Source organism: Argiope bruennichi, chromosome 8 (genome assembly GCF_947563725.1).
Source record: "Argiope bruennichi chromosome 8, qqArgBrue1.1, whole genome shotgun sequence".
NCBI classification, from domain to species: Eukaryota; Metazoa; Arthropoda; class Arachnida; order Araneae; family Araneidae; genus Argiope; species Argiope bruennichi.
In genome coordinates, this window is record NC_079158.1 from 127,456,197 (window position 1) to 127,470,501 (window position 14,305).

Consider the following 14,305-nt stretch of genomic DNA (forward strand, 5'->3'; position numbering starts at 1 on the left):
CATCCACATTTGCAAACATTGTTAGGTTTTTATGCTTTAAATTTCTGCTCCACAATTCCAATTTTCTACAAAAAGCATTAAATTTATCACTCGTATCCAACATAGTATGTGTACTTGCTCCTTGGAGTTGAAGATTCAAGTTATTTAATTTCTCGAATATGTCGACCAAGTACCTCAATTGCATCACAAATAAAACATCACGAAAATTCTCGGCCTCCGGTCTGTTTTCTTCTGCTAGAAAATTAGCGATTTCTTCTCTTTATTCATAAACACGTTGCAAAAATTTCCCACGTGATGACCATCTTGCCTCGCAATAAAATAGTAACGCTGAATGTACTGAAACCCATGTCTTTACAAAGTGCAGAAAAGATTCTCGATTTCAGGGGTCTCACTTTTATATAATTTACTACGGTTATAACCGTAGTTAACACAATATTCAGACCAGGACTCATTGCTTTCGAAGCCAAAGCTTCTTTGTGTCACGCAACTTCGAGAAAAGCTGACACTGTACATTTTCGGCTATATCACCAATTCGACGAACAACAGTATCATTTGAAAGAGGTATGGACTGCAATTGTTTTGAAAAATTATCTCCAAACATAGTTTCACAATCTCATTTGCTTCTGGCAAAATAATATCTTCACCAATGGTGTGAAGTTTTTATACATCTGGCTATTTTATATGAACTTTGTAAGATGCAATTAAAGCTTTTTTATTCACAAACAAAGTTTCTTTAAAAATGATTTTTGCTTTTTATATGATTTTAATTTTAATTCGAAGAATTATCTGGGTTTGTTGACGCACTCACTATGAAGCGTTTCCAAATGTCGTTTAAGTTTATTAGGTTTCATGCTGTCTGCGACCAACATTTTTGAGCAAATCATACACAGTGGCCTTTCTACTTCATCTACTTCAGCACTGGTAAACCCAAAATTTAAGTATTCTTGAGAATATTTTCTTGATTTTTTTTTCGGAACCACGCTCGTCTGTGTAGTTGTTGATACTTGACTATCGTCTAATGCTTGCTTACTTCCGCTTAAAAATTTATCCATGAGTCTGCATAAATCTACTGCCGTGAATTTTTAATACGGTGAATTGCAATTAACACGAAAACATAACATAAAAATTCACTACAGATTCGATAGTGATAAAAGAATCGATTCGAATGAGACTGGCTGGAATTGAAACTTGCGTTATCGAACATTTTCCTTCTTCCTATGAGAAAACATTTGCTCCGCGCATGGTCGAGACGGCGTAGGTCGTGTGGATTCCCTTCCACAAATATTGCTTATTTTTTTCACTTTTATTTAGTCATGCTTCTGTTTTATTTTTTTTATTATTCGAAAAAAATATATTCCCAGTTTCTAAATTTAGCTCACTCCACCTAGGTTAACTTTCATTAACGAATTTTTTTACTTTCATATTCTTTTAACGTTATCTCCCTGTTTGGCTTTCATTTCAAATATAATATTTAAATTTTCCCCGCTTTCATTCGCTTCATCTGTTTACCACCGGCTTGTCCAAAATGCAAGATGTGGTTTCTCGCCAACGTTAGCTCACTTTTACTCTTGTTTTGGCAGTTAGTTAAAAATGATTTAAAAGCAGATTCCAAAATACTCAATATACAGTTCTGTATACATTTTATTGCAAGCGGGGGGTGGGGGGCGATGAAAATTATAATTTAAAACTGGGCCGCAAATACTGAAAGGTTGAGAAACGCTGGATTTATCTATTTAGCTATACCAATTTTTCTTTGAAATTTTTCCTTCATATTTTTAATTTTCAAAATTAATAAATGACGGAATAGATACAGAATATTTTAAAATTTTAAAAAAAGCATTTATAGATGCTCTATGCTTGCCGATAGCCGGAACTTGATCTCTTTTCTTTTTCTGGTTGATTTTTATGGCCCTTTTGGGAGGGCTTTTTATTAATTTTTAAATTATAATATTTAATTATTAAATTTTAAAATTATTGTCGTCCAAAATAATCTTACCTACGTATTCTGCGAAATAAAAAGATTGATGTGTGTGTGTGTGTGTGCGTGCGTGTGTGTGTGTGTGTGTGTGTGTGTGTGTGTGTGTGTGTGTGTGTGTGTGTGTGTGCGTGCGTGCGTGCGTGCGTGATATTTGTAAGATAAGAAATAATGATAATTCCTTTTAAGTCCCTACTGTAATTTCAATCATCTTTCTGTATTCTCGACAATTGGCCCGACCATACATCGACCATTAACAGAAGAATTTTTAAATGCCTTTTCTCATATGATTTTAAAATGTGATTCTTGAGAGTATAGTGGCATAGTTTTAGTTGCAACACCAAAACTTGAAATAAAATAGAAGGGGATGAAATAATAGATTGTTATCCCCCTGAAGCAGACAAGTTACAGTTCATAGATGCGTCTGAAGGTTGCACATTTCTGCAGAAAATCCAATGCTTAGGTTAGCCTAATTCATGCCGAATACATATTTTTTGTTTTATATCGAAATCTCTTTGGATTAAGTCTCCTTGCACTTTCACAAGCTTTTAGTCTGTGTTCTGTTGTATTTTGAATTCGAACTACAAGATTTAATAATATTAAAATCTTATAAATTTTACTTTTAGACAATTTATAATAACAGAGAAGAAAATAAACTAAAACCATTTCAGCTAATTGTTTTGTTCTAGTATGACAGCAATATATCTACACAAAAATTAAGGATTAACGTACATATTTTTTAAAACAACTTAATTTTCTTTTTCCACTTAAATAAACTGAACGAAATTTTTTCATAACGAAGGATGTCGTACTTTTAAATCGAGTATTGATGTTTCAAAAGACTATATTTTAAATATCTGCAATTAGTTTTTATTTCCTTAAAATAATTTCAAATGCCTTTAAAAATGTATTTTCTTTCAAAAATTTTATGCTTGCATGCATTTATATTTTAGAATATTTTTACCCCCTTTTTCTCTCTCCAAAATATAATAATAAAAATAATATTAAAAAAAACAGAATCTTCTTCTTTTGTGGAGTTGGAAATTTTCTGTTAGTTTAACAGCTTTCTAACTTCCTCTCTACTCAGCTCTTTTGTTTATAGATACGGTGTAATTTGTCGGCGGCAGACTTTGGCACTTCATGTTTTAGTAAAATTAAATTAATCATGGCCACGTCTAAAAGGTGAATAATTCGAATAATTATATATTATTTTCTGCACTTTTTCACATTATTATGAAAAAAATTGCTTTGACATTTATATGTTTTTTTTTATCTGCTTAAACTTGCATAGCATCTTAAAAATAGAATTTTTTATTTCGTTAATTTTATAAATGTAAATCCAATATTTTATACCTTTTTGGATGCAGTATATATTAAGTTTCTGATGGAGTTCTATGATTTTCTTACATTGTTTATTTATAAATTATCCTCTAAATGATAGATAATTGGCTTTTATCGTTGTTGCAGATTTACTTATACAACTGTATTTTAAATTTTTTAAATATCCGTTTTTGATATAGGATATATTTTTTTTCATTTATGAATTTTGGGAATTGCAGAACATTAATTGTGATTTTAAATTTTCATTTATAGTGGGTTAGGATTTCTTAATTTATAAATGAAATAAAAGCTAATATTTCATGTTTTTGTTTAAAATATTGTGTAAATGTTCATTTTTAAACTTAACTAAAAGCTATGTTATGAATTTTCTGTTTATGATTTCGAAATATTATAAATTGGTATATCTTTTTAAAAAAAATATCAAGGTGGTAATTAGTGTTTGAAGAAAATATTTTAAAATCATCTTGGCTTTAAACTGATTTATTAATAAGTTTCCAAAATGTGTATTTCATTCACCTTTTTTCATGAAAATTTTCAGACAATTTTGTTTAAGAATTTTTCCTATTTAATTAACATTGATTTACTATCTCTTCTTGTAGGCATTTTCATATATTTTACATATTAATACTTTTTGCTATTCAACCCTTCACTGAATGTGTTGATAGAAGCTTATTCAAGACATGTGAACAAAGTGGATTTTGCAAGTGAGTAAAATAAACATAATAGTTTTATTTATAAATCTGTATTGAAATATTTATCCAAAAGAAAATGTATCTTTAATCAGTATATAAAGTTTTCATTAACTTATTTAATTGAACTTAAATATTTATTTTTTTAAATGTGTTAGAACTTATATTTAAAATTTGTGGCTAATTTATTTCCAAGTCCTCCTAAGTTATTAAGTGATAAGATCTAAATATATAAATGCATGCACATGTTAATTTTTTTAATTATTTTTTGAAAAAAAATTAATGTACCTGCTTTTTAATTTCAAATATAAAAGAAGTTTAATTTTAATCAATACATAATGTGAAAATATAGTTTTCTTAAAAATTGTCCGAGATAAAATTTTTGAACTTGTATAACATTGCATACTCCAAAAGCTCTGGATTAGTAAAAACCTGGGAGTTTTCTTATTTTTAAGGCACAAAAGTTGTGATTACTTTTCCAGTTTTCTTGTCTTTTTTCAGATATTATTTCACAAGTTGTCTTTTTGCATTCTAGCATTAAACAGTTTTAGTTATAATTAATGAAAAGTAAATTATTGTAATTTATTAGACTTAAATAATTTCAAGCTATGTCTATTCATTTAATGAATATTTATTGTAGGCATTACATTTATGGGCATGTTTAATTAGTAAGTATTAGTTTATGCCAAAACCACATTTCGCAAATTATTGTTAAGTAAATTGAAAAGCGGCATTGAAACCTGCTTGTAGCATTCTGTAACAAGAAGACTGTTATGTTATTAATATAATATAGTTCTTTCCTTAATTTTTGGAAAGTTCATGAAATATCATTTGATATACATGAATGGTGGAAAACAAGAATATTCTAACCAAGTCTTGGCTTAATGACTTAGGAGGAGCACAGGTTTCAATACCCGACTCCTCTGTGTGAGCCTGGTGCGCATTGGAGAATAGCAGTTTAAGAATATGTTAAAAATAATTGTAATGAAATATATTAATTCATAAATTCAAATGCTTTCAACGAAAGCATGGTCTACTGATTTTTAGTATTCAGTGAGGAGGTGCTTCAGCCTGCATGTCATCAAACCATAGCCCAAAATTGCAATATCCATCTGAAAACAGCACATATGTATCTTTAAAATGAATCATAAATGTGTTACATAATTGAACTAAAAAAAAAAAAATTACAAATGCAAATTTTGATTTTTCTTTTTCAAAAAATTTTTTCGTAAGAGAATTAGTATTTAATGATTTATTTAAAGATTGTGAAAGAAACTAATGATAAAAATTTGCTAGTTATGTGATTCAGGTGCATAATAAATCTTTAGAAACTTGAAAATATAGTAATATTGATGTAGTATAAGCATGTAAATAATGTTGTATTAATATGTTCTCATTTCATCACAGATCTGCCATAATTGTCTTCTCTGTAGTGTGATAAACACCCATAGGCATTTTTTTTTTGTTAAAAAAAATATCTAAATAAAATTTAAAATCTGATTTTCAGATAACATATCTGGATTTACCAATTACTAGATTTTATTGAAGTTGATTTTGACAAGGCTTTGTATTCCTATTCTTCTTTTATACAAATATTAAGGATGAATTTTAATCTGATCTTAATGAGCATCATTTTAATCTAATCTTAATAAATCATTGATCATTGTGTAATAATAAAACCAACGTTAATGTATTGGTCTTTAATCAAATGCATACTTTTCATTTAAAACTGCAAACTTACAACTTGTTAATCAATTGTTGATCAATTTTTCATGAATAAAATTATTTGAAATTTGTAAAATTGAACCGATATATTTTTAGTGAGTGCATATAAATGTGCACATTACAGTACTTAATATTTAACTTCTATATTTATTCATTAAACTTTTTTATGTCAAAGTTTTATAGCATGAATTTCAGTGTGAATTGCTTGATTCCAAAATATTAATTGATTCACTTTTTTTGAAAAGATTCTTTAATTTGAAAAATCTAAGCTTTAATTTTTTTTAAAAAAAATATTACAAATTTTCTATTGGTGTTATGCTATTCATTTTTCATTATCAAAAACATTTATCTGTAAAATTCTTAATGAATTCTTATGAATTTCTTAATGCTTTTTTATGTAAAATTTATGTATTTCAGAAAATTTGTTTTATATTTCTTTCCATTACTTTATTAAAGACTTAAAGTTAATTAAATGTAAGCTGGTGGATTTTATGTTCATTGTAAAATTTGTTTTGTTTTGTTTTAGGCGGCATCGCTCTACTGAACCTCGACAGTCTCCTTATTATCTGGAAATGAGCAGCTTCAAAATTTATCCTACTCGTATAGAAGGGGTCATTATAAATTCCCAGAATGGTGTGATGCTGAAATTAGATTTAATAGCTTTGAAAAATAATATGCTAAACTTCAAAATTTCAGAATCGAATCCTATAAGACCTAGATATGAAGCTCGTGAATCCTTAGTGAGCGAACCAGAAGAATCAAAGTAAATGAATTAGTTTGCATTTTAAATTGTTTTTTTTAGTTAGTAACTGAATAATAATAATTAATAAGAAAAAAGTTATTAGAAAATATTTATAAATTATGGTTTAAATTATTTTATATAACTTCTTGTTGGTATAAATGTTTCTGTACTAATTATTTTTATATATCATTTATGAATTATTACAATGAGTATCTTTAAAGGAGAATTTTTTGTATTTTCTTCTCTCTTGTTAGGAAGAAAGTTTTTTTTTTTTTTTCCCCTTCCTTTAATCATTTGCCTTTTTCCTTCTGCTCTTTTGCTTTAATTTTCAGTATACATAAATAAATTTACATACATACATTTAGTTCATACATACATTTACCCATACTTGTTCAAATTCAGATTTCATTGCATGTTATGTGATTGTTGCTCATAATGTATTAACATTTTTTTGACATATGAATTAATTTAGTTGTTTTATATTTTCTATAATATTGATTTTTTTTCTTTTAATTTATAATATAGTTATTTGTTTTACTTAAATTTATTATTGAATTGCTTTTCATGTTTACTTTTTTAATAAATTTGTACAGCATTGCATTTTAAGGTATTGCACCTGATTGCATTATGTTATCCAATATAGGTTTAGAAAGTTTCCTTCAAATCTATATGGTTCATGATTTTAGTAACCAATAAATGAAAGAAAGAAATCTATTGTTACAACAATATTAAGTGAAAACTACAAAATAAAAAAAAATGTTCTTGCATGTCAGTTATCTATCTTTGTTTTATAGCAGCTAAATAAAAGGTAATAATGTTTTGCTCCTTTAAAAATTTATACACAATGAAAACCCAACCTACATACAATACTAACAATGTATACAGTACCATAACAATGTATGCAATATTAAATGAAAAGTGCATATGATTTGTAATGATATGCTCCATTTAATTATATGTTTAAATGATAATGCAATTAATTAGTCATATGGATATGATGCTAAATGAGTTCCCATTGTTTTATATTTTCTATAATCATTGAAGCAAATGAATTCAAAGTAGTTAATTTTTTTAACTAAATAGTATTCATAAAAATACAAGTTAGCAATTTTTTTATTTTACAACTTTCTGTTTGGAAAAATTAGCATTTATTATGTATGAATTCGTCCTTTTTCTATTTAATCATATGTCCTATATCTAAAAGTGGTTTATCTGTGAATGTTTAAAATAATATACATATAAATACAAATTATGTATTTTTAAACTAAATCTGAAAAATAAATAGACACAATTGTACTGTTATAAAGATTAAAATCAAAAAGTTAGGTGAAAAAAAAAAAGGCATTGATCTGAATTTTCTTTTTCAGTCTTGAAGTTTTATCTCAAGATTCAGAAAAAATTGTGGTTGGATTTGGCCCCAATAAAGCTGTTTTAAATGGAAGCCCATTTAGAATTGATATATATTCTGGTGATATCTTGCTTCTGAGTGCCAATGCAAGAGGTCTCATGAAATTTGAACATTACAGACCAAAAAATAAAGGGTAAGCGAACTAACTGTACTTTCATTTACTTAAGTCCTATTTCCCATGTTCTTAAAATTGTTATTTTTAGCTTATTTATTGCATTTGATTGTTTTATTTCACATCTATGTATATTTTTCATGTGTTTCATCTATTATAATGTTTAACTTTTAAATTAATATTAAGATGTTTAGGGGGGAAAAAATTTGTTCTATATATAAAATAATGTTCTGCATTTTATTATATAAATTATCAGCATATATTATTGTACTTTAATATTTTATTATATATTTACTGTACTATATTATATAAACTATCCTGGGTTTATGCAGAATTGTTAGATGCACATTTCTGTAAGAACTTCTTTTATTGATTTTATAGTATGAACTGAAGTTATTGGTAATTTAACATATGTAAAGATCTTGAAGATGAGTTCAAATTAATATATATGCAATAGAAGATATAGATGAATTTAATATACAAAAAAGAAAAGTAAATAATGATTAAAAAGGGATTACAGTCTTTATGCAATTCCATCATAAAAATTTAAATAGACTTTGGAATTTATATATTTTTTTCATACAACATACTTTAATTATTTACTTTTATTTTTAATCAATTATTTGACCAATTTTAACTTTTTTTTTCTTTTCAATATTTATTTCTAATATAGTGCAGTATTAGAAATTATTTCCAAATTTAATAAAAACCTGCATATTAATAAGGCATCAAACTTCAGTTGTAAATTAAGTAATAAATTTTGATTCTCAACCAAATACTGTTCCTATTGATTAATTTAAAATGAAAGAAAAAAAACTGTGTCTGCAAAAATGTACTTGCATATTTGATTCTATGTATGTTTATCGAAAGAAATTGGAAAGTAAATATTAATATTAAAACTTGAAGGGATGTGATTTATAATTCCAACATAAATATAAATCAATATTTTCACATTCTACTTACATGAAAGAATAGTTATTTAATATTAATGAATTAAAATTTTCTTCTATTTTGTAGTCTTATTTGTTTCTAATTATTTTTTACAGTAGTTTAGTATCAATAACATTTTTCTGTTTTTTAAAATTAGATTCTTTGTGAAGAAATGATTCACCATTTCTTGTAAGAATACAAAAAAATATTGTCAAGCTATTCAAATTCTGTTTGGACCTCTCTGAGTCCGAAGAATGTATTTTTGGAATTACACTTATATAACACTATAATAACACTAGCACTATAGTTCAAACACACACTGAGTTGGATGGAATTTTAGCATATGGCCTTTACATCTAGTTTGTAGATTTCTATTAAATTTTGAAAGAAATCCATTCACAGGAAATCTATCTCTCCAGTTCGCTGAATACAAATAAATATGGTAATTATAAAATGTAAAGAGCTAGATATCTCAAACTTGGTACACTGTTTTAGCATCTAAAATAGAACTCTACATCAAATTTGGAATCAAATATGTTTTGTTGTCTGTCCTTTTGCATGCATGTAAACCTGGTAATTCAAAAATATATCAGCTTAGTCAAATTTTCTTCATACTTTTTAACATCTGAAAGGTAAATTTTTTCAAATTTAACTAAATCTGACCAATGTTTGATGTTCTATTGCTCTGTACTTTCGCATCCATGTAAATGTGATAATTCAGAAATATAATGATTTAAATAATTGAAATTTGGTTTATTAACTTGCGACTCTACTCTTAGTTCTGTGTCATATTTTGAATTTGGCTTTTAGAAATAAAGCTCCAAAACATATATTCAAATTTGTAGTACTAGTGTATTAATCGCTAGAAATAATTGCCACAGATTGCATGCTGATAAACTATTTCATAGCTATTGTTTGTTGATGGCATTAGATTTATAGGGGGAAGGATCACACCTTTATTAGTGATTTTGCGAGTAATTTTGAAGAAGACCTTTCCATCTGCTTTAGAGAGCTGTTTATTAGTATTAATCAGTTAACATTTTAAGGTATCGAACATAATGATTTTTTCATTTCTAAAACTAAGTTACAATTATAAATTCGTTTACTCGGTATTCATTTTTGTGACTTAAATGTTTTTGTCTGTCTTAATTCTAGCATTTTGAATCAAATTTTACCTTAAGCCATATTTTAATCTTGTAACATTCATTTTGAGTTTCAGATGTACTAATTAGTTTTGACATGATGTTTTATTTTATTAGTAGAATATAAATGAAATTAGGGTAGTCTGAATATGAATTTGCTTTTACTTCTGATCTCAAATAAATGGGGGAAATTTTAATTCATTTTTTTAAACTTGTAGTTGTGTTTATTTCAAAATTATATATTTCTGATTTGAAGTATTCCAACTGTGTGTGTGTGTGTGTGTGTGTGTGTGTGTGTGTGTGTGTGTGTGTGTGTGTGTGTGTGTGTGTGTGTGTGTGTGTGTGTGTGTGTGTGTGTGTGTGTGTTTGTTTGTTTGTTTGTTTGTTTGTTTGTTTGTTTGTTTGTTTTAATTAATTAAACAGCCTAATTAAACTGGCTAACAGATGGATTGTCTACTTTCACTTAAATTTGATTTTGCTTCTAGGAAACCAGAAGGTGAAGAAGATCAAAATGAAATGCAGGTATTAGTTTTAAGTGTTTCTTGTTACTGTAGATTAATCTTGTAATCTTTTTAAGTGTTTAGTTATCAGTATTATTAAACATTTATAAAATAATTTAATCATACATACTGTCTTTTTTTTTTCTTTATCTCCATAGTTATTATTATATTGAATTTGTTAATGATTTTAATTGATTCATCTTTCTTTCCTTCATTAATTAGAGCTAACTATATGCATGTATTGATATAATCAGAATGATGTTTTATATACAAATATTTATTTAAATTATAATGTGGGTCAAATGAAGTTTGCACAACTAGTACAAATATCATTATGTTTAAAATCGAACTGTTTTATTTGTGAAAGTATTTTTGATAGTGTTATTTGATATTAAATTTATTAAACTGTTCATCATCAGAGTTAATCGTGCATTTTTTTTTTTTTTAATACCAACTATGTGGAAGGTAGAAGGGGGTCTGAGAATAGTGTTAGTATATTTCTAAAATGATTCATATCACTTTCAAGAAAGGCAAAAATTGATTCATTGAAGGAAAATTATGTACAGTTCTAGATTTTTAAGGTTTGCTATATTTTTAATCTTTCAAAATTATTCAGGTATATCTATATATAAAAAAAGATAAAATATCAAAGTAAAAATAAATAAATAAAACTATGCCACATGGTTATGAAAACAGTCTTTAAATTTATTAAATGCAGATGATTTGATATCATAAAATGTTATTCATTTATTTAAATTTATTCATAAAAAATCTTTTATGTAGAACTTGCTTAACACTAAAACATACTCTATACTTTCTCATTAATTAGTAACCCACTGAACATTTTTTTTTTTTAAATTATAGATGAGATATATTTATACAATTATATTTTTCATGTTTTTAATAATTTTTTTTAATCATGAGAAATTACAAAGACCTCCATCTACAAAGAAACAATTTGTGAAAATGCTCAGACTTGAAAGTGTTAATGCTAAGAATGAGTTTTCTGTTCATTCTGTTTTGTTTTGTTCTGTTCATTTCTGTTTCATTCTTTTAGTCTTAAATCTCATATCTGAAAACTGTTTACGTTTTCATTGTACTTTAAAACAATATTTTTCCATATTCAGCAACAGCCACTTCTTTCTCAAGATGAAGAACAATTCAAAGAAACACTATGGGAAGAGACTTTTAAAGGACACACAGATACTAAACCAAATGGTATGTTACTTTTATTCTAATGAAAACAATGGATTTTTCTGTGTTTAATTGTGGCAAATTTGTTTTGTAACTTTCATTCATTTCTTTTAAATGGGTGTATATGAAGAATGTTTTAAGAAAAACCCATTAAATTAGAAATACTAGCCACTTTGCTAAAGTGAGAATACTACAAATATTTTGAGATTTGAAATTATGGTTACAGCAAATGTCAGAAATATAATTGTATAAAAAAAGTTTAAAGAGATACCCTATTCAAGACTGATTGCTCAGCATGTGTATAAAAAATTTCTGAGCTAAAAAGATGAGTTGCACATCCTGTGTATAATAATATTGAACTGCAAATATCAATCAGAATAAAATTTTGGTTTCTGGGGATGGTTACAAAAAAAAAAAAAAAAAAAAAAGAAAAAAGAAAGCTTTGCTTTGAATGTGTTAAAACTTTCAGAAGTAAGAGAATTTTTAGTTTGTCCTAAATGATTATTATGTAAATTCTATATTTTTGTACTAACTCTATGTCCTAAATTATTGATTTTAAGAACTATGTTCTATTTAATTAATCTTTGAATTTGATACTTAACCATGTGAGAAACGTTTAGTCTTTCATTGTCTTTCCCATCTTCAAATTTGAAATGAAAATTAAACTTTGGCAATTCTTATGTCACTAACATGCACAAAAAAGTTTATTGCATATGCTTTTATTGTTAAAATATCTCTTTATATGTTTGTTGACACCTATGCTGGTACTATTTCTGTTGAAGTTAGTATAAAACCTCATTTCACTTTGGTGATTGTTTTTATTCATATTTGCCTGTTTAAATAACGTGATAATTGGATAATTTCATTTCAGAAGCATTTTACTAATAGACTTAAAAGAATGTATAGTCCACCAATTAATCAAGGCCCTAAAAATTTTGCCTTAAAAAAGAATAAAATTATGTTAAGAAAATTTAAGAAATTGATGAAAAACTTCTCTGATGCTGAAAAAAATAAGATGAAAAACTGCTCTTGGTCTATATTTATTTTAAATTTATTTAGGCCCTGCATCTGTTGGAATGGACTTTTCATTTGTTGGTTTTGAACATGTCTATGGTATTCCAGAGCATGCAGATGTATTTCCTTTAAAAACTACAAAGTAAGCATTTCCTTGATGTGTAATAATTGATTGTCATTTAAATACTTTATTATTTTAAAATTATTTGTAGCTTTTTTATAAATATGAAAACAGTTTTTTGAATTGTATACTTGTAAACATTTATTAATATCCAAAAGATGTTTATTTTTGTAGAAGCTAATAATTAATAACATTTATTTGTCTGGTAGCAACTGCCTTTTGAGAAAGCAACATTGTATATTACTGATAAATTTTTTTTCAATAACATGCAGTTTTATAATGTCATTTTTAATCATGAATCGTTGTGTTTTGCGTTAGTTAAGAAAATTTTTTAGTATTGAATTATTATTTTGAATTTGGTTTTATAATGGTGAAAGTTTCAGGCAGCATATAAGCATTGTTTCTTTCAATTACTGAAATAAGTACTTGGGGAGAAAAAAATTTGTTAAGCAGCCACTAATTCCCCACACGCACCTCCCTCTGATGTTATTTTTTTCTTTAAAAAATTGTGTGTAACTGAAGCTGCAGTCAACAAATTAGCTATTGATTTTTCTAGGGGAGCATCTGACCCATACCGTTTATTCAACTTGGATGTCTTTGAATATGAATTAAATAATCCAATGGCTTTATATGCATCAATACCTTTTATGGTTGCTCATAGGTAAGTGATTTCGAAGTAATTCGGTAAGTAATTAAAAATCATAAGATGTTATTGGTTGCCTTTCTACCCCCACCCCTTTATAATCATACATTTCTTTTATAAAAATGCCTTAATTCATTATGCTGATGAATTAAATAAAATTGCAGGTCTATGAGGTATGATTTTTAATGGTATTTCATTTGCAATTAAATGACTAAAATGATATTTCCTTAAATAATTTAAATTTCACAACTTAATGACCATAAAGCATTAATTACAGATTAAGCAGGTAGGATATTAAAATTTTGTGGAGGTTAAGGTTATTTTATGGTTGATTATAGCATATAATACAAGATTAAAATTTGATTTTTCTGATGACTTTCTATCATTTACTTATTCCAGGAATCGAAGGTAGGATATTTTATATCTAATATGCAAAATAATTAATTTCATGCTTGCATCTTTATTGATTTTTAATGCAGTACATGGCATTGAATTTCAGATTTAGAAGGTATGATATTTTAATGTTGTTCATTAAAAAAATATTTTTAAATATTTCTACTCTAAACATGAAAGGATTGTTAGAGATTAATTTTTAGTGTCTTTTTTTTCATGTTATTAAAACTAAAATTTGAATTGTATTATATAATTTTTATTTACTCTGCTTTTGGAAAATATGTTACATTTTGTTCATTAAACATTTAGATGGAAGAAAATCATATATAAATAGCTTTATTATTGAAGGTTAAATATTTGTATTATGAAAAAGCAG

The 14,305-nt window shown here is 26.4% G+C and overlaps 1 protein-coding gene across 1 annotated transcript in view; it reads left to right on the forward strand.

Moving 5' to 3' along the window:
* Positions 1 to 3,024: 3,024 nt before the first annotated feature.
* LOC129980919 (neutral alpha-glucosidase AB-like) overlaps positions 3,025 to 14,305 on the forward strand; it is a 38,878-nt gene continuing 27,597 nt past the window's right edge. The window contains exons 1-8 of the mRNA XM_056091407.1: positions 3,025 to 3,157; positions 3,916 to 4,020; positions 6,257 to 6,493; positions 7,840 to 8,013; positions 10,550 to 10,586; positions 11,692 to 11,782; positions 12,818 to 12,914; positions 13,450 to 13,554. Of these exons, the coding sequence (XP_055947382.1) occupies positions 3,141 to 3,157; positions 3,916 to 4,020; positions 6,257 to 6,493; positions 7,840 to 8,013; positions 10,550 to 10,586; positions 11,692 to 11,782; positions 12,818 to 12,914; positions 13,450 to 13,554 (863 nt within the window). The 5' untranslated portion in view covers positions 3,025 to 3,140. The remainder of the gene's footprint in view (positions 3,158 to 3,915; positions 4,021 to 6,256; positions 6,494 to 7,839; positions 8,014 to 10,549; positions 10,587 to 11,691; positions 11,783 to 12,817; positions 12,915 to 13,449; positions 13,555 to 14,305) is intronic.